Source organism: Callorhinchus milii, unplaced genomic scaffold, assembly GCF_018977255.1.
Source record: "Callorhinchus milii isolate IMCB2004 unplaced genomic scaffold, IMCB_Cmil_1.0 Scaffold4, whole genome shotgun sequence".
In the NCBI taxonomy this organism is placed as follows: Eukaryota; Metazoa; Chordata; class Chondrichthyes; order Chimaeriformes; family Callorhinchidae; genus Callorhinchus; species Callorhinchus milii.
In genome coordinates this window covers 57,572,289-57,597,978 of record NW_024704745.1, presented here as the reverse complement: position 1 = coordinate 57,597,978, position 25,690 = coordinate 57,572,289, and the positions used below count along the sequence as shown (strand labels likewise).

General features: G+C 38.1%; 1 protein-coding gene across 8 annotated transcripts in view; it reads right to left on the bottom strand.

Annotated features, from left to right (window-relative positions):
* Positions 1 to 25,690, bottom strand: part of dlg2 (discs, large homolog 2 (Drosophila)) — a 430,051-nt gene that overhangs the window by 286,453 nt on the left and 117,908 nt on the right. For all 8 annotated transcript variants that reach the window (XM_042334109.1, XM_042334110.1, XM_042334111.1 and 5 more), the window contains one exon: positions 23,862 to 24,026. In XM_042334109.1, coding sequence (XP_042190043.1) covers positions 23,862 to 24,026 — 165 coding nt within the window. The remainder of the gene's footprint in view (positions 1 to 23,861; positions 24,027 to 25,690) is intronic.

The following is a 25,690-nucleotide window of genomic DNA, read 5'->3' as shown; positions in this document are numbered from 1 at the left end:
TAAGTCATCAGGTTGCCACTAAGTGTGCAGGAAGCTGGCTGTTGTGCAGGACATCAGCCGGTCCCTACACTCTTACCAACTGTGAGTCCATAGGAAGCAAACCAGCGTTATAAGTGGGTGCCTTGTTATGGGGTTTTACTGTAAACATTTTTGGTCAGCTAGGTGTCTGTCACATGTTTAAGAGTATCCCAACTAGATTGAGAATTCCATGTATATACCACCTACACATAGAAATGTTGTGTGCGAAATGTAATACACACTGTCTCCCTGGAAGGACCTATCATTCTTACCTAATTCTAAAGAATATTAGGTGCCGGTTGACAAGAGCCAAGGCTTGAGGACTCCAAAATGTACGTTGAGGAACTACTGGAGCGTAACTAACTAAAAGCAAATAGCTTCCCTTTGACAACGCTATCTCATAAGCTTCCTGCTGCTTGTTCAGCTAGGACCACCTTAAGGGCTTTTTCTTGATGGTTAACGGGAGCTGAATGATAAGCTTCCCTGCCCCTGGTGACCAGTCTTCAGCTCCAATTCCTGCCAATCAGCCAGACTGGCTGGGTGTCATCAACGGTCCCATGGAGTCCTGCAGAGCCACCAGATTACAGAGATCATCACAGAGGATTGACTTGATTCTGACATTCCATTGCCAAGTACATCACCTTGGAATCAGTTCAGTTCCAAGGAGATCCCATTTACTTGTTCCCCAACTGACAAGCGCGAGTTTGAGATCTCACATGATGAATAGCGGGGTCTTCTGCAATAGATGTTGACTAAATAGATGGACACTTGTACTGGATTATTATAATTCTGGATGGTAAAATCTAGGTGTTTATACAACAACAACAAATTACATTTCTATAGTGCCTTTCACATAGGGAAGAAATCCAAAGGCTCTGGACAGTCAGGGATTTGGAGGGCGGGGAGGGTAGGGGTAGGAGGGCAACCGATGGCTTAGTCGAAGAGAGTCTTGAGACATGTTTTGGAGGCAAGGGAAGGAGCACGGTGAAGGGACTGTGGGATGGAGTTCCAAAGGGTGGGGGCAGAGAGGCTGAAAGTTCAACCCGTCAATGGTGGGGCTGGCCAGGCAGGGGACGTGGAACAGGCCGGAGACTGCTGAGTGGAGGGAGCGGATAGGTTGATGTGGCATTAGCAGGTCACAGAGGTAGTAAGGAGCAAGGCCATGGAGGTCTTTGAAGGCGAATATGAAGATTTTGAACTCTATCCTTTGGGGATGGGGAGCCAGTGGAGCTGGGCGAGGGTGAAGATGATCAGGTCACAGAGCCTGGGGCGAGAGAGGACACGAGCTGCAGAGATCTTGATGATCTGCAGCTTGTGGAGGAAAGAGTTGGGAAGGCTGACAAACAAGGAGTTGGTATAGTCAAGCCTAGATGTAATGAATGCATGAATGAGGGTCTCAGTATCCTGGGGTGAGAGGCAGTGGCAGAGTTGGGCAACGTTACAAAGGTGGGGGAAGGCAGAATGGATCATGGCACTAATAAAGAGTGATAAACACACATACACAGCTTCAGAGGTTGTTATGTCAAAATTAATTTTTAATTTTCAATAGAAATGTAACAAGATAAAATTTTCAAAGTTTTACAATGTGTTCTTTGTTTCAACTATTGCACAATTTCAACAGCACATAACAGGAAACATTAATTTAAATTGGCTTCCTTTATTTTAATGAAAAACTGTTGCAATAATAGTAAATCTAAGATAGCGGCAACAGCAGCAGAGTAGAAAGGAGACAACACTGATTGATTATTGGGACATTAACTCTGCCAATAATTAAGGATGGGTCCCTTTGACTCACTCACTCCCTCACCTCATTCAAGGTCTGTCTCAAGACTTACCTCTTTGACTGTGGTTTCCACCCCTCCCACCCACACCCAGCTCAGGGTCCAACAGCTGTGTTAAGTGCTTGTGGTGTCTTCCTGATGTGAAAGGGCAATATATAAATCTAAATTTTATTTTATGATAAAAAGAATTTGCTTTGTTTCATATCATAATCCTTATAAAAGTTCACACAAGGAACACCTTATGAAACAATGAATGAAATCTCAAATTTCACCCCAATATTCTATACATACCAGTAGACACATTGGTACACTATTCTTGAAAAAAATCTTTGAACTACAAATTCTAAATGTTCCAAATATCATGAGTAGTTGTAGGCGAAACAAAATATGTTTGCCTGAAGCAATGCAAAGATTAATATGTACGAATGGTTGTCATGCAATAGCCAGCACGTTACATGTTGAAATATGTTAAACCAGTCCCAGTTACATGAATAGAAGTGTGAGCAGCAAGATTTACTGGAATTAATGTCTAAGACAGGAAATGATCTTTCCTGTTAAATATCTGTCACTGAGAGTCCGCCACTGAGCATCTCTCACTAACACACTCACACACATACACACTCGCACACATACACGCTCACACACATACACGCTCACACACATACATGCTCACACACATACACGCTCACATAGACTCAACACACATACACACTCACACACAATGGGCAAATTTCCTTACTCTACACACACTCCTCTGCTTACCAGGCAGCGAGAAGGAACCCGGTTGTTAGTCGTTAGTTGGCGGATCGCTTCCCAGGGATAATAATCCCTTAAATAATAATAATGTGGTCACTCAATCAACGACTATTTGTGGGACACTGCTGTGTGCAATTGGCTGCTGCGTTTCACCTACAAAACACACAGTCAATCTCGAAGACGTGATAAGGCACTATATCAAATGCAAGGATTATTTTATTATTAAATATACAGATACAATCTGAAGGTAGTAACCCTAGTTGCACTGGATTTAATAAGGTGGTCAATTGCTACTCCGTATTCTGGGCTTCAGCAGTCAGTGAGGTTTAAATCACAAAGATGCAGTTTTGCTTGGTTTGCTTATACTGTATGTACAGTTGATGAACCTGGAATCCACCCATATCACAGCAACCATGATGTACATCTGTATAGTGTAGTCAAAGCAAAAGTCAACTCACAACAAACCTGTTTACAATGTTGAGCAAAGGAATATACTATATTAATAAACCATTTACCAAGACTGGATAAAGTATAATGAGCCCACAAAATGTTCCTGTTTTAAGTTTCATCTAATTGTTAACTCAATATTGCTATAGTGACCCAGATACTGCTGCTTATGACATTACAAATAAAGTATTGAATTTTCCTGTGGGACGGTACTCTAAAATGAAAGAAATTCACAATATATTTAGCCACAGGCATTTTAGCAATAAGCTCTGCAAACTGCATTATGTATCATTGAAAACAAAACCATTATTGCTTTATTAGGAACAATAATTTGCACTTACATAATATGTCTTACTGAGTCTGAGCAGGAGATGGGAAGGAGATAGAATAGATAGGGGAGAAGTTGGCCAAAAACAAAGTCAGAAACAGATTTGTGCAACAAAGGAATACAAGAACATGTGTAGGCCATTCAGTCCCTCAATCCTATACCTCCATTCTATAAGATTATGGCTGATCTGTACCTCAACTCCAATTACCCTCCCTTGCCCCATATCCCTTGATAACCTTACCTAACAAATATCTATTTACCTCAGTCTTGAAAATTTTAATGTATCCAGCATCCACAGCCTTTTGTGTGGATGGGTTTTGAAACTGAGAGGGAGGGTGTGAGGCAGAGGGATTTGAGGTGAAAGCTCCAGAAATGTGGACAAAGCGGCTAAAGTCTCGGCCATCAATGATAGGTGGAAAGCCTGAGGCGTTGGCAAAACAGGGGGAGCGTCTGGGGAAATAGGGTCACAAGAGATGGCTGAAGTAGGGTGAGGCAAGGCCAGGGAGACTTCTAAAACTAAGGATGAGGGTCTTGAAATGTTTATGCTGGAGGTTAGGGCATCAATGGAGCCTGGTAGAGGATGCAGACTACATAGAAGTGGATGGTAATGTTGGAAGCTGGGAAGCAGGGCACTGAAGATATGCATTAGCAAATATTTGTACTGTATTAGCATTGCTCACTACGTACTGTACTTTTAGGTAGAATTTCTGAGAAGTAAAATCAGTCAAAAGGAGAAAACTACCTTAAGTAAGGGAGGTTTAAACAAAAGGATTAGTTGAGGATATTCCTAATGCTTTTTAAATTCTGATTGTAGCAGCATATTCAATTCCCTAGAGGCAATGTAGAGGAGAGCAATATGAATGATCCTCAAGTTAGAGGAATGAACTATAAGAAACAATCAGACATGCTAGGGCTCTTCAGTCCTGAAAGGTAGTATCTCAGAGGGCATTTTATTGAGGTATAAACAATTTTAAATGGAATTTGGAAAAGTAAACCTGGAACAACATTTTCAGATGCACCAAGACAGCAGAACAGGAAGCCAAAGGTTTATGGTACAAAGGCAAATTCAGGAGATGTCAGGTAGTAGTTCTTTATTTCTTTACCAGAAGGAAATTAAGACTAGGACAGGACGCAGTGAAGCATGGTTGAGCCAGGATGTGGACTAATTTAAAAAGCAGCTTGATGCTGTGATGGGGGAATGGTACAGTGGGTGTTCAGGAAGGATGGGATCGGATGAGCCAATGGGTCTTCTTCATCTGAACCAATTTTGTGATCTTGTGAAATTAATTTAATTTCTTCCTCAACATTAGCTCTTTTCACACCCTTCTTCATTCTAGATAGAAAGACAGGTTCCTGAATTCCTTCCACGCTTGTTACTGCTCTCCACTTAAAGTGGGTATGTTGTAGCATGACTCAACATTAACAACAACAACAACAAGATTGCATTTATAGAGCGCCTTTCACGTCGGGAGGACGTCCCAAGGCGCTGGACAGTTGGGTCGGGACCCGAGCAGGGGGGAAATGGTCAGGGTGAGGGGAGGGAAGGGAGGGAGCAAGGAGGGGGTAGAGAGTCGAGAGGGGAGCTGAAGGCACGGTTGAAGAGAACTAATCACAAGGAGGAATAGCAGACACAAACTCACATCCTACCAACACTATATCCTCATACTCCCAAGGACAAATTGTATCTAGTTACAAGAAAGGTTATATATTAAAAGGTATAATGCAAAAAAAATCAACGCTCCTATATTTGTCAATTTATTAGGCAAGATGTTAAAAGTAAAACCTGTGTCACCACCATCGGCCATATATTTTCACTATGCCCCTAACTTCTGGAACTCCCCATCTCAATCCCTCTGCCTCACTCCCTCTTTATCTATCTTTAAATCCCAGATTATGTAAGATTTATCTCTTCGACCACATATATTCTCACCTCCTACCTTGCTCAGCATCCAAGCCTGCCAGTCACTATCCTGTGTGAAAGGCGCTATATAAAAGTATTGATGTGTCACACATTATTTTTTAAACCCATAAGATCCACAGCCATAAACATCTCAAAGAGTTTCATAGACAATGACTGCATGTATTGATTATTTTTGAGGTCAAAAGTTGCATCAGTGAGGCTTACCAAATAACTATGAGATGAATGGCAATTCCTCTGGGGTGGGGTGGATTAGTTGGTGACCAGAGCACCGGGATTATTATTCAGCAATCTGAACCAAGGCCTTGGCTCTAGGCTATTAATCGGTGGAAATAATTGCTGGCCTGAGAGACAGAAGGGGATTTCTCCTCTCCATAGCAGATCAAATACTGATGTAATTTTACAAAAGTAATACTTTAAAACATCACAAACTTTATTGCACTGCCTTTGTGATCCAATGTGCTTCATCTATTCATTTAACTTCATCAACTATATGGAATCTATAATATGTTTTCTAAGATGTAACATAAACAACACAATCTTCCTTTCTCGATTATGCATACTCATTGTTATTTCTGAATTTCCATGTGTAGGTGGAATTCATGGAATTCTCAGTTTGGTTTGGATACGCTTTAAGCATGGTGATGGGTTTACGCATGTGTCAGACACCCATCTGACCCCCAAAAATATTCCCAGTTGACGTATCAATTGAACAAATGAAGACTTGCAACTTTTTTCATCACTGTAAAATTCAAGGACTAGCAAGTCATTTACAGCAAGATGCAGAATAATCCTTCCAAAAATCTGCCTCAGCAATGTCCTGCTAATATTTGATGCAGTCAGATATCAGAAGCATTGCTTTGTACATAAGAACTCAGAAAATTTAAAGTGCAGAGATTAAAAAGTAAAATTACATTGACAAATTTTCAGATTGTGCCATCTAAGCGTTCAAAATTGTTCTCTTTCCACTTTTCAGTATGTTCCATTAGTTAATATTGTAGACATGAAAGTATCTGATCGACTAAAACTTTTTTTTTGAGAAATCTAGGTGAAGGATAAAGTCCCATGGCTCACTACAAAACCAAGGTTGAAAGGATACAAGAAAAAAAATCAAGAATGCAGTTAGGTGAAGACAAGTTTAGAATTTCAAAGTGGGTATATTTTTGGAGGAAGGAAAAACTGAGGAATTCTATAATGTTGAAGTTACAGCAGGAGTCTTCATTTAAAAAAAAAACTGAGAATGTACAGAGAAGATAGAGCAAATCCCAGTACAGGGTGTGGAGGGGAGGGGGGAAGGAAGCATCTTCTCTTTCTTAGTTCAACTGAAACAATCAAATGGTTTACAGGCAAAAATAGAGCCATATATAAAATGCTTTTGTTATATTTTTCTGAATTTATTCTACATCAGAATTCCACATTGGACATTTTTGTAAATTTCAATTGTAGGATATGCATGAAAAATTAATTATTAGTGCAAGTTTCTTTTAAAGTCAATTTTAAAAGATGTCAACTCTTTTAAGATACGGCATATAATAATAATATGTGATGTTTATGAGCAAGTAACTTGATCATTATCACATTTCCTTTACTATTTCATATAGTTAGAAACACTAAATTATGCAATATATAAATCAAAAACTTTATTGATCTAGAGATAAAATTGAGACAACTGTGACAGATATGACAAAATCGGTTATTTTACTGTAAAATAAGGCTGACCAATAGATTGCTTTAACAAAAAAGTAGTTCACTTCAAACAAATCTATTGACACATTGGCTTTTGGCAATAGCTTACATAGTTAAAATATGAATCTATAAATTATGCAGGTGGGTGAAAGATTTTAAATAATTTGTATTACCTGAAAACAATTTACTGTACTGTTTTGCCTCTTCAAAAGACGATTAGTTATATTCTGCCGCCACTTAAAAACAGTAAAGAGGGAAGGCAACTGTAGATGTGTTGATTTTGCATTCCTTCCTCTCTGGTCATCAAAAGAACATCTTCTTCGGTGTTTCAAATGTGGAGTCCCTTTGTTAGTAGATGTCCCTAATCTAGAGACACTTCCTCGGTGGTAATTGGGAGTCAAAAATGCTGAGATGTCAGCTTCACTATAATTCATTATTCAGTGGAGATACATTAGACCTCCTTTCTTAAAGACCACTGTTTTCTAGTTTTAATTTTACCAGATACAATAGATTAATCTATCAAATCAATCCACGTCACTTACATGAAAAAAGGCAACAGGATTTCTAAATCTGAATTTGTTCAAAATCTAGACTTTCTTCAATCCTAACTAACTACACTATACATACAGAAAACAGCTTTTAAAAAATTTCTTCAAAGTTTTACTCTATGGGCAAACTTTCTCAGAAGCTCTGCTTTTGGTCGAAGCCATAAGAACAAACAGTAGTAAAGTGGCATGACTATAATGAAATGCAGCTTTAGTGGCTCAGGCTCAATTTGCAAAATGGTTAAAACATAGCTAGCAAATTTGATTACTCGGTATAAGTCTTGCATGTAAATTATATGGAGACAAGCACAGATATAATTAGATGCCACGGGTTTATAGGAAGCCCTCTGGGCAGCACAAATTTGATTAGCAGGGATCGATTGATAAAAACTAAGCTGACCAGTGACCTGAACATTAATATCAGACTCACATGGGAGAATGCCGTTTCCCAGGTTTCAGAATGTGAATTGGTTTGTTAAAAATATGTGAATATTCAAACTATTAATAATTTAAAACAGGTTCAGTTTGATTTCTCACATTTCAGTAGCTAAGGCTGTACAAATTGGTTAAAACAATTGAAACATGAAAAATAACCAAATATCAAAAGCAAATACCTACAATAGTGTTTTAGCAGTAAAATATATGCCTTACTACTTCTGCAGTTTTATTCGATTCCGTCACTCATTGACATTTAGGTGACTCTTCAGTGTTCTACTGAAGCCCACTACAGGTACTAGATCGAAAGAATAGTGTGAGATTTTCACCTCCATTGGTAATGGTGCTCTGTGACTATCTTTTTAACAGTACTGTTGACTGTCTCTCAGTTAACTGAATAACAATAAAAATCACTGCATTTGATATACTGCTTTATCAGGTCATCGAAACATTTCAAAGCACTTCACAAGAATTACTGTAAAGTGTACTAACTGTGTATTTTGTAAGCTAATGCGGAAGCTAGTGTTCCACAAACAGCCACAAAGTGGTCTTTCGCAGCCTCTTTTTCTGGAATGTCATCTATACCCATGCACTTGAATATTGATATTTTCAATACTATTACATGTCAGATACTCAACATAGAGAGAATATGCTGAGTCAGGAAACAGCCAGAATGCAATAGATAGGAGGTTCCTGACATTCGTTTAAGAGGGAAGTAAAGGTCACAAAATGGCAAGAAAAAGAGCACTGACAGCTGACAAAATAGGTATTGCTGTCACCAGAGGTCTATAACTGGCCACTGCATCAGTGTTATTTTATTCACTGGAGATATTCCACAACTAGGTTTCAACCTAACAACACCCCATTAACACCTGCTTATGGAACTTATAAGGAGAAGCTTAGTTTCTTGGACAAAACTGCTTCAAAGCAATGTTGACCACCAGCATTTGTATTTTGGGCAACATCAGCAACAAATTGCAGTTATATAGTGCCTTTTATGTCGGGGGGGGTTTGAAGGTTTGCACCCGAGATGGGGTGGATTTGGGAGCCTAGTTGGGGTGAAGATAACAAAAGAGAGGTCAAAGAGGAAGATCTTGAAAAATCTGAGGGAAAGGACTAGGCGAAGAGACTCTGGGATGGAGTTCCAGGGAGTGTGGGCAGATAAGCTGAAGGTCCGACCGCCGATAATGGGGTGGGTAGGGTGGGGATGTGGAGAGATCAGTGCCTGGCTAGTGGAGGGAGCGGGCGGGTTGGTAGGGATCTTGGGAGAAGAGCTTTCTTCATAAAATTGATCTTTAAAAAGATATATCAAAATGAAGATAGCCTAGCAAAATGGTAAACAAACACTAAATTTCAACACAGTACATTGTAAAAAAAACTCTACATTTATAAATACTCATCCTATCATATAATAATCGTTGCATTAGATATAGTGCCTCATCATGTCTTCAAGACGTCTCAAAGTGCTTCACAGAATATACTGTAAAGTGAATTGACTGTATATTTTGTGGGTGAAACGATACATTGTAAACAAACTATTTCAACAAAAGTAACCGGAGTTACACAGAAAGCCACAGCAAAGAAGCAAGCCCAACAGATCCATGTGTTGTACTCCACATGAGCCACTCCGAGCATCTTCTAATCCCCTCTATTTCCTTCTCCTTCATGTACGCACCAACTTTCTAGTTCTTGTTATTCGGTATGTCTTTGAAATGGTTTCCAAAGATTTTTTTTTGGTCAGCTGGGTGTCTGACACATGCGGAAATCCATCACAGTGCTTAAGAGGTATTTAAACCAAGCTGAGTTTTTCATGCATCCCACCTACAATTGGAAATCTCAGTGATAGATTGTTGGAATGGAATGCGCACTCTCTCCCTGGAGGGACCCATCCACTTACCTAATTCTGGAAAGTATTAGGTGCAAGTTGGCAAGAGCCAAGCCCTGGGAACCCTAGAGTGTGTGTTGGAGTCTAACTAGCTGAAACCATGTAGCATGCCATTGATAACGCTGACTGGCAAGCTTTCCCAGGGCTTTGGCTTGCAGGGTTAACAGGAGCTGAGTGGGATGACTGCCTGTCCCCAGGGACTAGTCCTGTTGATGAGCCAGGTTGGACTGTGCTGTCATCAGCAGTGCCCTGGTATAAAGTGGACCCACCTGGCTTAGGAACAGGACTACTGAGACTACCACTGAAGGTTGGCTCAATTCCGACATTCCTTTGTTAAGCATGTCACCTTGGAACCAGTTCAGCTCCGAGGAAACCCTGCTTATTTTTAGAGATGGATGAAAACATAGCATAATGTATTTGAGAAAGAACAGTCAGCACAGATTCAGAAAATGCAAGCAATGTACAACTAAGCTGAGAAGACATTGGAGATGCAGGTCTATTTGACATTTTGGGCAGTAGATATGCAACTGCTGCATTACTTTCAAAAAGCTTGAGGCATACACCTGGCAATGGATGGAAAATGATCTTAAACAGGAAACACAAATTAACCATACATATGAACTTTCCAGGCTGCAAACAGAACAACAGGAGTCAATCTTTGCACCTTTGTGTGAATATTAATGTCTTAGATGAGGATATTGTACCAAAATGGGAAGCAGAACAAAGAATACATGTATAATGTAAACATATTTACAAGGATTTAGATTTTATACATAATTGTCAATAGGTGACGGATAAGGCTCAAATGTAGATAAGGACAAAATAATCAGTATGGAAGCAAGTGTAAGTCATACAATACTCTGATGCGGAATGCAATTTGGAGTTACTGTGATCGATCTGTGAAACAAAAAGCAGGTTATGTTATTAGGAATGAGGATGAGGAATAGGAGAGGACCAATGATAAAGGTTTAAAATACACCAGAGGTGATGGTACAACATGAGAAGACATTGGAGATGTAGTGCTGGCATTGAGATAACAGGAAATGAACCACAAAAGGGCAATGCCACAGTCTGGGAGACAGTTTAGTAAGGATGAGTAGGGCCCCGTGTTTTTCACAAATGCGAAATGAAAAGAAAAACAATGAAAAAAACTAAATAAAAAATCATTAAAAGAACAAACACAAGAAGACGGTTAAATATCTGTAGGTTTTATGCAAAAATATTTAAAAAGTAAATGAATATTTGCAATGACTGTTGCAGGTGTTCGCAATAGAAGTATGGAAATTCAGATTTTGCGCCAAAGTTTAAAATGCAAAAAACGCATTTATTACCATTAAACATCATAAATGGTAGAAAAATAAATAACAAAAATTTTAATGGATAAAACAAAATAACAAGAAATTCCCAAAAAATAAAATAAAAAATTATTAAAAAAAAGAATGTCATGGGATTCTAAGGATGAGGATACAGAAGGCAATTATTAAACAGGTCAAGCGGGCCAACCCATAGGAGAAGTTTGGAATTTGAGAGAAAATGAGAGGATGTGAGTGAGGGAACTAAAGGGGTCATTTTCTCCAGGCAAAGAAAGAAAGGAGAGACAAATGAGATCGGAATAACAATATGGATGGTGAAGTGTGTGTGGTGGGGGAGGGAGAATAAAGACATGATGGGAAATGGTCTTATCAATATGTATAACATTGAGGTATGAATAGCAATATCAAAGTCAAGTGATGGAGTATATGTGGGTGAGAGAGTTTATGAGGAGAGAGAGGTTGAAGGAGGATAGGGGCAGAAAAATAAGAAATGGGGCAGGATAAGTTTAGTTACATGTTAAAATTTCCTGCAAATAAACACATTACAGTAAATCCTGTTAAACGTTTTGAGATGTTTCAACATGACGAGACGCTATATTAAATGCAAGTGTTATTATTATTATTATCATTAAAGTCATTGCGGATAAGAGGGTACAGATGTGAAATGTGGAGAGCTGAAAGAAAATTTCAACAAAAAATAAAGAACTTGCATTTTTATAGCGCCTTATGTGTCAAAATATCTCAAGGGATTCACAGTAATTATTGTCAAAGGCAGTGATTGTTTTTGTTGCAAATTCAGCAGCATTTTGCACACAGCAGGATCCCACAAACAGCCATGAGGTGAATGAGCAAAGCAATTTTCTTTTTGATTATGTTGTGCAATCTGTAGCCCCCCCACCCCACCTGAAGAACAAGCAAATGGAACTTTGATTTAAAGGATTTGAAGTATGATATCCCAGCTTTATTCATGAGTAAACTGTCCACCTGGGAAGGGAGGTAAGTGAGGTCTCCTTGGAGCTGAACTGGCTCCAAGGTGACATGTTTGGCAACAAAATGTAGGAACTGAATCTACCCTCGGTTGCGTTTTGTTGAGCCAAGCAGGTCCATGGTAGTCCAGGGTACTGTATATGATATCCCAGCTAGCCTGCCTCATCAATAGGACTTGAAGGGGCAGATGTCCTGGTGGCAGGGACCCTTCCCATTCGGGTCCTGTAATCCTGCAAGCTTAAGACCCAACGGGTAGGGTAGTCATGGTGGTCAAGCAGCAGGAAAGCTTGCCAGACAGTGCTATCAATAGCAAGCTGTGCGGTTTTAGCTGGTTTAACCCCGGCAGTACTCCAACACACATTCTGGGGTCCCCAAGCCTTGGCTCTTTTCAGCCTAATAATCTCTAGAATTAGGTAAGCAGGATGTGTCCCTCCAGGGAGAGAGTTCACATTCAGTTCCAAAACACAGGAATTTCCATATATAAGTGGAATACATGGAACTGTTTCATTTGGATACTCTTAAGAATGGTAATGGGTTCCACATGTGTTAGGCAACTGGTTGACCAAAATAAATTTCATGAGAAAGCAGACATTTGACACAACTCTGGGAAGGGGAATGTTAGAAAGGCACCGTAGCTGCAGCACTCAATGAGGATGGGCCATTGAGAGTGCGATGGGGAGTTGATGAGGAGCGAAGTGTGAGTGCCTTGTGGTGGGAACAAGGAACAGATAGCTCGCAAAGCTTCTCTGAATAGCTATTAGCCTGTACCTGTTTATGAACATTATGATCTGGAATTCAAATATACTTATTTGTGTCAACACGTGGGACCCCATACAGTGCTTAAGAATATCCACAGCAGACTCAAGAATGATGTATAATGATGTATGGAGTCCTGTAGCTCAGTGGTTAGAGCACTCGCCTCGCAAGCAAGAGACCTGGGTTCAATTCCCTGCAGGATGAAATGTTGGGCAAGTTTCCTTACTCCACATGCCTCATGCCACATGCCTAGATAGCTAACTTTAAAAAAATGGGACCGAACAACTCAATAATAATGATCAGCTGGTTTCCGTCCATCTGTACAATCAAAGATCCAATAACACTGGCATTCAATTTCTTTGCATGGATTCTAGAAATATCTTCAAAGTAAAAATTGGTGTACAATTTGCACCAATGTTATCTGCAAACTGGAATGCATTTTGCTGGCTGACTTTTTTTGGGGGAGGGGGGTGTTATCTCTGACTGGGAAGTCACAATTACAGACTATGCATTTCACATAACGTAGAACCACTGCAGAAGTCCCAAACGTAATTAATGCAACTAATCCAGTTTGTGAAAAGCACAAATTAGGTTCTATTGATTCCCAAAGTAATCAACTATTAACCAGTTGGTTAGATGCAGTCAGTAAACAGCCGATCCATCCTATGCATTCTCTTGTCAAACACTGCCTCATTTATCCAGAACAATGCTCTCTTTAATAATGTAAGGTTAGTAGCTTTATGAGGCAGTCAAAATTAATTTTTATTTCGCACCAAGATACCGGGAAAGATTGCGCTGGGTCATTTAAAAGCCTCTGGAATGCCTTCTGGAGTTGCACTATTGTTTTGTACTACTGCCTTTGTTAAACTGCTATGAAATATAAATATTTTAAAGCAATCTGTAGACAAGCTGTGAAGAGTTTAATTACTATAAGATTCAAGAGCTTTAATTAATTGAAACTATCAATAGGTCTACAAAAGGAGACAAGAGAAAATATTAGATTACAATTTTCTAACCTTTTAACTGAAAAAAATCCAAAACATCAGGGGTTTGCTTTCTGAAAAACAACAGCAACAGGTTCCACCACACAACTTTAAATGTAATGTTATCAAATGGGTTAGAATAGTGAAGAAACTACTTGCAATTTCATGAAAAAAATCTTCAGATCTACAGTATTATTCTTATTTTCAAGGACTGGGTAACTAGATTCATTAAGTCACAATGCAATCTTTTAACTACCAAAAGATTCCTCTGTTTTATTTAATATATTCCAGAAAGTTTTTTTTAAAGTTAAAATAATATTTTCCAATTATAAATCTTACCCGCTGTTGTTTTGCATTCCTGGTATTGTGCACAAATCTTTGGCCCAATTTCTTTGCATACCAGATAGAGGCAAGCATACTGTAACAATCTTGCACCGTGTTCAGATATTTAACACACACCAAAATGTATCCACAGCTTAATACGCAACATATATAGGATTGTGAAGTTCCGGCTCCAAACTACCAGTGCTACTGCAACTGCTTTCACCTCTGAAAACCCTGAACTCATCTGCAGGTACATTTACATACTGCAGCGGGAGACCAGGATGAGAGGCAGCTTTGCAGCCAGCTCACATCCCTGTTGATAAGTGCCTGTCTGCAGATTCTTAAAACAGTCACGACAAAATATGAGCTCAAGAAAGGGAGATACAGAATTCAGGGGCTTGAGGGGCTGAATTATTCCAATTAAAATATAGACTAAAATGTTCAGTATCGTGTTCCTTTTTGTCTCATTTTTCTTTTGTATCTATTGAATACACTTAATTGGTGGCCAGAGATCTGATGACAACTAACATGTTTTAGTAAGATATTCACATTATTTCATATGAAATACAGGTTTGTAATTTTATCCTTTGAACCCAAGTGACAGACTGAGGAAACGTAATGCATTGTTACCTCCTATATCTGAGACAAGCTAGCTCAGTTAAATCATTGTTTCTCCCCCTTCCCGACAGGAAAACAAATTAAATATTATAGTGCAAAACGGTAATTTAATATAAATTGGTGAACAAGGTATTAATTTAAAAAACAAATGACAAAGATTTTTTAGAGCCGTGGCAAGTAGTATATCAATGCACAGCCTGAGAAGAAATTACATAACAGGGTATGATCTCTCAGTTACAGCATAAATAAATAATGGATGGAGGACTGAATTTCTGATGTGCTCTGCACAAAAACATAGCAAGTAGGAATGAAGCATTTACAGCACACATCACATAAAAGCTTACTCACAACTGCACTGTATACCTAATACAAAATGTTAACTACTGAGCAACCAGTATACTCAGTATAGCAGCTGAAATCTGAGAACAAAACTAGCTTTGCTTCTTATTGAGATGCGAAATAAATTTGCCTAACATGAATAACAGATACAATACAAATTTACATTTATATTAGTGCCTTTCACATTGGGAGGACGTTCCAAACACTACTGGCTTGGCACCTAAACTGGGTTTGGAATCAAGAAGATTGGGGAGGGTAAAGATGACCAAAGGGGCAGTCAAAGAGGTAGGTCTCAAAACAGAACTTGAATGAGGTGAAGGAGGGAGTGAGTCGGAGAGACACCAGGATGGAGTTTGAGTAAGTGGGGGCAGAAAAGCTGAAAGCCCACCAGTTGATGGTGGGGCGGATTTACAGTTGGGGGGGTTGGGCATTATGCAGGCCAGTGCCTTCTGAGGGAAGGAAGTTAGGGTTTAGAGTGAGGCTATTGTCTATTGTCAAGATGGAGAACTCACAACATCAGGAAACATATGCAACACCCTGCTTTAAATTATGACAAGGCACCGCACCTCAGTGGTTGAAAGTAGTTATGCACAACAAACCCACATTTTTTCCAATCATCAGCTGCAGATGCAAATCAGAGGCTAGAATTAAGGTTCTAGAAGTAGTACCAGCTAAAAGAAATTATGGATAAATTCACAGAATTAGACACAAACGTCAATCAGGTTAAGAACAGAGACAGATCAAATAATGAAAAATATAGTATCACTAATGATACCATTTCTTTAAAAATGCAGATTATCTTTGGTGAAGCTCATTAAAAACATTACAGTTTATTCAGCTGTTTCATTGACTTTATGACACTATCTATGAGAAACATATTTTGTAGTAATTTACACATCAGCCCTAAAGATTTTTCTTTGTGTAGCCCAACAGGCACACAAATTGATGAAATATTTTGAAAAAATGAATTAATTCTGGAATTCTGACAGTAATTCATCATTGAATCACACATAAATCACATATTGTGGCGCTATTCTTAATACTATCTGGAGGATGTGCTTTCAGTAGTGAAATTTGCACTCTCCGCCCAACAATTGGCGAACAAACTTTCAGCTATTATGCCTCGCTTTCTGGAACTGTGTCAATCTGGCTCAGTTGGTAGTAATCTCGTCTTTGAGCCAGAAGGTTGTGGATTTAAGACCGACATCAGGTGGAAGAAGCTGTAGAGTGGAAGCCTTCAGCATCTTGGGACATCCTCACGACATGAAAAGCACCATATTAATGCAATTTTGTTATTTTTGTACAGTGTATGCCAACACTTAAACCAATATTTAAATGCAGTGCTGGGGATGTTCTGCAATGTCAGAGGAGAGGTTAAACCGAGGTTCTATGCCTGGCCAGCTGGACATCAAAGATCCTGTGGTACTATTCGAAAAGAAAAGGGAGTTTGTCCAGGTATCCTGACCAACAATTTCTCCAAATAAAATTAATCATTCCCTTCATTGCTGTTTCATTCAATTACTGTTTGCAAATTGGCTGCTGCGTTTCAAAATACGTAGTACTATATATACTTTGCAGTATATCGGTGTAAAGCACTTTGAGACATCTCGGCAAGATAATATGGCACTATATCAAATGAGGATTGTTACTATTATGAAAAACAGTAATTTCAAGAAGAATTATTTATCTTTATTTATGTATCAATAATTTTAATAATTATATGTGATAATTAATTCCTTTCCATCCAATTTGGAAAGACTCATTTTAAATTTATAAAAACTTGTATGACAAGGAAAGAGAGAAATTGATACACAAGCATAATGTAAATGATTTTCTGATTAAGCATTTCCTTTCTCTGATAGTGTTATAATTGCTTGTTATTCTAGTGTTCCTCATTAGCAAAATTAAATTAACTAATACATTCTAATTATGTGTGAATGGAAAAATAATTTATGACAGGTAATCTGAGTGAATGTAGTGCAGAGTAATAGATGAAATTCTATCTGTACCAGGTTCTTACTTAGTAAGGGCTATATGGGTACAAAATCAGAAAACAAAATAAAGGTCACCATCTCAACTTGAGATCTCTAGAATTCAAAGTGCAGAAGGGCATTTCTATAAACATTGTCTTTCTTAGGTGTTTGAAGTTTGGTCTCATATTTCCTCTTGTAATAAATATTCCATTGGTCTAGATCACATGAAAAAAGTTACTTACTTTTTAATAAGAAACAATCCTTTAAGAATGATTAGACAGCAGATGCTACAATCACATGCATAAATCATATGAAACGTGCAACAATAACAACAGCAACTTACAGGGCAGTGTCTCAGAGCACTTCAGCTAACAAACATATATCTATGCAAGTTTTGTAATCACCTAAACAAAGTCCTTGAAATAAATATTTACTTTCTGGTTTGACAAGACTTTTTCTATACCATTAAATTATACAACCAACAAATATAATTCATTTGTTCATTTGTTTGAAAATACAACATTATAAATGGATGAATGTTGTATACGAAAATGTGATAGAGCAAAGTCTGACCTAGGTATTAGTTGACTTATCTGTCACTATGCCAAAACAATATGAGGCAGCAATAAACAATGCAAACAGGATTCTGGGCTACATTGCGAATGCAGTTGAATTTAGATCCCAGGCATCATTCCCATACTATATTTGACAAATTTTGCAGGAAAATGCCGATACATTTGATAAATTTTGCAGAAAATTGCGGAGGGTTGATTTATGCTATTGAGAGATGCATTTTGTAAAAAAAAACAGATTAAAGCAATAGGCAGATATTTCCTGAACATGTAGTTATGTTTAAAATACTAAAAATGTTAATTTGAACAGTACAGCACTTACCAACAATTTGTCACAGGAGCTCAGTTTAAGACCAGGCATTGGGTGAAGCCGATTTTACCCCAAAAACTATGAGGTTGATTGGTCAGACAAGATCTACTCCTTCTGAAGCCCTGCTATCTGTTATTTATTATGTTATTTTTATACAAATTATCTTCCATTTTATTTTAATGATTGATTTGATCAGTTTGAGGTCAGACTAATGTAATTGGCAGGTATGGCTCAATAATAAATGATTATTGAAGTCAGAAAGGTGTAGAATGCAGCTCTGGGAATAATCTATCTGAGACAAATGAAGTCAGAGGTTTCTCAGTTTACTGGCTGAAAGCATACTATGTGATATGATTGTGGACAATGCAAACAGTTGTTCTTCTGAGGTTAGACTGAGGCACATTTTTGAGACAGAGTAAGTGAGCTCCACTCTGCAGCTGGCTGTGCTATACTTTACATATAAATACAGAAATAGTCAGTATAGAAGGAAACCATTCAGCCTATCGTGCCTGGGCTACTGCTGCCTCCTTGTCATTTAAATCATGTTTTACTATTCAGCACACTTTCCAGATCTTTCCCCACATCCTTTAATGTTTTTACTTCTCAAGTGCTTATCCACTTCCCTTCTGAATGATTGTATTGATCCAGTGAGTGGTAATTAATCTAAACGCTAACAAACTTGAGTGAAGAAATGTCTTCTAACCTCTATCCTGATTCTTTTGACTGTGCCCTCTTGTCACCCCAACTAAAGGAAATGTTTTGTCCTATTTTTATATCATGCCCTTTCAGAATTTTAAACATCTCTATCATATTCCCTCTCAGTCTCCTCGGCTCCAGAAGAGAAAGATCAAATGCAGTCAGTCTATGTTTATATAGTATGTATATTCTCTCAAACCTGATATCGTCCTGGTGAATGTACACTGCGCCCACTCTACATGGCGAAAGAGCTGGAAATTGTGATGAAAGGTAATATACAGTTTTACAATTTTGGATCTCACTAGAAACTATATGATTTCCTTCCCCAGATCATTTTCATCTGACACCGTGAAAAGCTCTGGTAACTGGGATTAGTTTTAATGTTATTGACGATTTGAATAAATGTTTCTTGTAACACCCAAGAAAGTTTAACGGACATTCAGTTAATGGAGTCCAAATTATATTGATTCAATGCCCTGCCAAAATCCCTTTCTCAACACACACTTGGCAGATTGACTCCAGCAAAAAAATTGCTTTAAATCCTGCACTTCCAACCCAATTTACACTATTGTATTGCAGTGATTCAGTAAAAAATGTTTTAAGGTGAATTGTGTAGAGTTGCTTAATGGAATATGCTATTATTCCACCATGTGCTGTTCTATTGTTCTAAGTTACTGTACTGGAAAGATTTGTAATTGCCATTTGTTGATTACAATTTAGTCTACTGAGTTGAATCTTCAATAAAGTTGAGTAGTCGGATAATGAAACTGATCAGTCTTGTAATGCAGCATTGTAATGCAGCACTGAGCCATAATTCATTATCAACTTTTTAAATGTAGAATAACCTATTTAAAGGAAAGTACAAATGATCAGATCTATACCCATTTTAGGGTGCTGGTGTCCTGTAACCTCAGTGTGGTACATCCAGATTCTGGTGTTGACTAGCTACCTTCCTGCACTACAAAATTGCCTACTTCTAAAGTTTCCGTTCACTTCTGCTGTCACATCCTGCGTGCTATGTCCAGGAAGCACCTCTGACATCATTTCAGGAAAGAAGTCAGGTCAACAGTAAGCATGCGCGACATGCAGGAAATTATGTCACTGGAGACCTGATGATCCAGAAGTCATGTTTTGGCTTAGAATGTGTCCATGGAGATATTGGCCCCAGACGACCACACTATAATGGGATTTCCATGCATTCAAGAGTACTGCACCAAAATGCATACAAATTCTAGAAAATTAGAGGTATTAAGAAAATGTGTTCAATGACACATTACAGTTACAATGACTTAGCTTAGTATTCTTTCAGCATTACAATTGTCTTTATTAACCAGGAGGCTAAAATAAAGATATGAAGTCCCACTCTTAATGGCTATCCAGAGGACTCCTGATGGCAAATGCTAATATCTAGTTGTCAGGTGAAGATAGCATCAGACTCTTTTCTCTTTCACTTCTACTGTCAGATAGCCTGCTGACAACTCTGCTTATATTGAGACATGAAGAATGGCCACTTGGGTGAGTTACCAATGGCTTGCTGTTGACTGTGGACTTGACTCAAATATAAATCAGGAAAGAATGGGATAAAAGAATAATTGAATAATAAGCAGCCATTAACGAATAATGGTATGATTTTCTGCTGCATTTATAAATATTATACTTGAAATTTGACATAAGGAATGGGTGAAGACTCGTGTGAAGTATAAATACCGGCACTCACTGGTTGAGCCAAGTGACCTGTTTCATGCTGTAAATTTGTGATTCATTACAATATCTCAGAAAATGAAAATGTTTCAACCAGTAACCTGACCTGCAATATCAATAAACTCAAATCACTGAATGCAGTTAAATATTCTGCCTATAAATATATAGTCACAATACTACCCAGGTTAATTTAAACCCAGTGAGGCACATTTGAGACATTTCAATCCAATAAGGTGCCGTACGAAATGCAAGGATTATTATTTACTGCATGAACCTATGCATAAATATAAAGTACATCAAACTTGATTTCATTTCTTTTCACTTATAAGTTTTCAAAACATCCATTAGTTATTATATAGATTGAATATCCCAAGGGTAACAGTGTTGCATCAAATTTAAATATCTTTTAACCCACACATGTTTGAAATCGTGGTATGTTTACATGGCCAAGTAATAATAATAATAATAAAAATCCTTGCATTTGATATAGCGCTTTTCACGTCGGGAGGACGTCCCAAAGCGCTTCACAGAACACACTGTAAAGTGAATTGACTGTATATTTGTGGGCGAACGCGGCAGCCAATTGCGCACAGCAATGTCCCACAAACAGTCATGGATGGAAAATGACCAATTTATTATTGTTTTTGGTTTTGGAGGGATTATTATTAGGCTCTGTGTGGAGTAAGGAAACTTGCCCAAGGTTTCGCCCTGTCTGGAATTGAACTCAGGTCTCTCGCTTGCAAAGCGAGTGCTCTAACCACTGAGCTACAGGACTCCACAGTTGTTGTAGTAATGTAGTTGATGAGATTTAAGAATCCAAGTTCGCAGATCATTATATGCTAGCTCATGGATGCAAAAAGGAATCAAAAGGGCTAATGGGATGTTAGCCTTAATCTCAAGAAGGCTGGATACAAAAGCAAAGGAGTAATAATTCAGGTAGACCTCATCTGGAGTATTGTTTTCAGATTTGGACGTCACACCTCAACAAAGATTACTGGAATTGGAGGGTCTTTGCTTCTGGAAGAGGTAAGCCAGTTCTCCTTGGAGTTGAATGGCTCCAAGGTGACAAGTTGACCACAGAATGTTGGAATCAAGCCCATCCTGTGTGGCTCTCTCAGTTGTTCAGTTCCTAGGCCAGGCAGGACCACAATACTGCAGGGCAACGCTGATGATAACGCAGCCAGCCTGGCTCATCAACAGGACCTAGGAGGGCTAATCAATGGCAAGCTACATGGTTTTAGCTGGTTAGACTCCAGCAGTACCCCAACGCACATTCTGGCTTCCCCAAGTCTTGGCTCTTGCCAACTTGTACCTAATACCTTCTGGATTTAAATAAACAGGATACATCCCTCCTGGGAGAGAGTGCACATTCCATTCCAATAAACAGCTCCAGAATTTCCATGTATAGGTGCAATGAATGGAATTATCAGTTTGATTTGGATACTGTTAATCATGGTGATGGGTTTCTGGATGTGTCAAGACACCTGACTGACCAAAAACAACAAATTGGAGGGTGTGCAGCATAAATTCACCAGAACAGTATTAAACTGAAGGGAGAAGTTTGGCAATAATTTAAACCATCTGCTATTCATCCATGTCCTTTAAAAAGGCGGGGGTTGCAAAAACTGTACATAATATTTTAAATGTGGTTTCACTAATTTACACAAAAATATGATAGTATAATAGCTTCATAATTATTGGACACGTTCAATTAATGATCAGCAATCATTCCCAAAATCTTCTTTCTATGTTTATACATGCATTTACAGTTCCAAAATGCATTATCACACATTTATGTACATAAATAAAATATTACAGTAGTGTTTTACGATATGTTAAAAGCAATTCAATCCATTAGTTAATAGTCTTCGGGGTGCTGTGAAATATGAATTGTGTCTCCTTGCTACATTATCCCTAACACAATTGCCTGAATCCATAACAGAGAAAGGTTGATGAAAGAGTCAGACATCTGAAGATATATCTGAAGATTTCAGAATTCAAGAAAAGGTTCCAGAAAAGTTCAAGGGTTTTGGGGTGTAATGACTGAAAGCACAGTTCCCAATGGTTGAATGAAGGGAAGAGGGACATGCAGAAGGCTGGGGCCAGTAGAACAGAGGGGAGGAGAAGGGTGTAATCAGGTCAGAGAGTTAGGGAAATGACAAAGTACAAAATGGTTTGTACACAAGTATGAGGATCTTGAACCCAATTCTGTTCTGCCATAGGAAGTCCATGGAGCCTGTTAAGAACTGGGGTGCTAGGAGTGTGATGTTTAGTACAGGTGAGGATATGGGCGGCGGTGTTTTGAATTAACTGGATTTTATGAATGCTGAAACTGGAGAGGCTGGAGTACTAAGTAAAGTATCATATAGGATAATGTCTCAGAGCAATTAACCACAATGGAGTTGAACACCAAATCTAAATGCCATCCTGAAATTAATCAAATGCAACTGAGAATAATCAGACTATTATATGGACTGTACTAGAAATCATACAATGCTTACAGGATAGAAAGAGGCCATTTGGCTCAATGTGTTAGTGTTTGTGCTAGTTGCCCTACTATGGAAAATATGGACAGGGTGGTGACTTCATCAAACTCCTTTAAACAATGAAGTGATAATTCTGAATCACAGAATTGATTATTCAATGCAAAGTACCTTTAGGTTAGATACATGGAAATCTACAATGCAGAAACAGGCTGTCAAATCGCACCAGCTCACAGGGCAAGAAGATCAATTAAATCCCACTGCCCCACCTTATCCCCATACCCTTCAAGTCTATCTCTTTGATATGCCTTTCTGCTTCCCTCTTGAAAACTACAGTGGACTCCACCTCCACCACCACACTCAGCACATCATGCACATCCCAACCACTCCCTGGATGAAAAAACAGTATGTCCAAGGATTATCATGCATGAGTTGTGCCTAATTTGATCATTAGTTACACTGATTTCTATAGCACTTATGAAAGAACACCAATAAATCATGACAGACAGCAGATTCAGTGACACCACCCACAAGTATCACAGTCTGATCCTGAATAGCTCCATCTACTGGAGCCATTTTGTCATAATGCTGCACATAACTCAGGGGAGTAAATAATTCAGTGTCCACATCAGTATCAAGCTTAAAGCAGAAACAAAGCTATCTCCAGATTCAAGAATGGGGTAAGCAGGCAGGTAATCTATTCACTCGGCTTCAAAATGGTGTTGCTTTAGCATAAGTACTTGCAGGATAACTGAGGCAATTGATCAATTCTTGCTTCCACAAACAATACCAGACTATATTTGTTTTTTTCCTTATTCTGGGAAATAACAGGTAAATTATATTTATTGTAATTGATAAACTTGGTGAAATGCTGGTGCCCAGCAAGGCATGAAAAAACAAGTTTGGGTTTTAAAGAATGTCAGTGTAAGACCAAAGGAGACAATTAATTCCATTGTATCGTTATAATTTCTGATTTTAAGATAAATATTCAGAAAAGTTGGACTAACCTTTAGTGGAGAAATGTGAGCATGTGACACATATCCGTGGACATTCTCAATCTGCGATAAATTCTTCTCAGACACGTAGACAAGCTCAGGGCCTTTAATTTCATTGGTTAGCCGTGGCAAGGTGTAGTCTTCTGGTAGTGAATCTTCATTATGATAATGATACTTCTGAAAAAAAACAAAGGAAATTTGTGAAAAACATGAAGATGAATTAGGAAAGCAGTGGACATATGTGTTCAGGTTCAACTTAGAATTTTGATTTTGAAAATTGATTTTGAAAATTATGTGCGGTGACTGAGTTGCACAAGCTTCAGCAAGTTATTTTTTAATACTTCTTGGTCTTTGCTATTTTGCTCATATAGTAAAAATAGGTCTCTATTATTCTCCCAAGAGGGTCATATTTCTTTGTTACACACTTAATACACCCTTTTAAATTCTACACTCAGTGCCACAAAAACAAATACATTAGTAATTTAAACAAGAAGTAGTTAGTGAATAATGTTGGTTACAAGGGGCAATTGTTCAAATATATTTGATACAACTAAATACAGAAATATCCCAAACGAAGAAATAAATTTGTATAATCCTTAAAAAATAAACACTACAGTGAATCAAAGATGTATAAAAATAAGCAACATAAGCTTAATAGACACCCTTGGGTAGAGGTGATATTTATTGTGGCTGGTATTGAACCTGTATTTTTCAGATTGGGATGTTCTGTGCAGAGTTAATGCTAAATTATTTGATTTTGGACATTTTTTGATTTTCATTCATGCTTGTAATCTCAATTTATTAACTACACACATATCACTATACTCCCACTACATTCTAAATCCAATTAGTACAACTGCAATAATGCAGCCTTACAATACCTTCACACAAATAGGAATGGTTCTTGAAGTGATAACTTAATATAACTATTAATAGAAAATAAAAAAAACTTCTGAAACTTTACAATACAAGATGCATAACAAAATTGATTGACTTCTCAATAAAATAACTAGCTTTTACTACCTTCTGGTCTCTCCGGGGAAAGGATGGAACAACAAAGTTCAGGGGATGCAGATTTTCACATAACTATTCTACATTGGATAAAAGGAGTGATGTTTTGCTGTATCGGCCTTCTCATTTTTTGCTACTTGAAAAGATGTTCCTTATACGGGATTTATCTTAGAATCTGTGAAAGTCACCTTTTTGGCAATTCAATGTTTAAATGTCATTCAATGAATGCCAAGCATTCAGTCAAATCTCTGGAATCTAGTGCTGCATTGATGGACAGCATGGAATGCCACATATAAGCTTCAAACATGTATTTGAGGCATGAAATTCAATTTTATATCCCTTCAGATTGAAGGAAAAAATCGCATTTACTGTTAAAATACAATTTTAGAAAACGTGGATGGCTTCTTGATCTAATAGCCTTCACCACTCTTAATTACACTGGGCGACTGGAGGCTATGAGCTGCGGCAACTTTGTTTTCATAGTGATGTTAGAGCCAGTGAGAAATCATTAATTCTGCTCTTCCAAGGATCATATTACACCTGGTAATATGTATTACTCTGGTTGAAGACTTATTCCAGTATTTTTAAAACTTCACATGTGCAACTTATTTCAACCTTTACTGCATCATTTAATATAATAATAATGATCATGGCATTTAATGTAATGTCTTTCCCATAGGGATGATGTCTCTAAACGCATCACAGGAATTTTACTATAAAGAGTAATGATTGTGTATTTTGTAGGTAAATGTGGCAGTCAATTTTATTCACAGTAGTATCCCACAAACATGGGATTTTTAACATACACCTGATCAGTCAAATGCGACCTC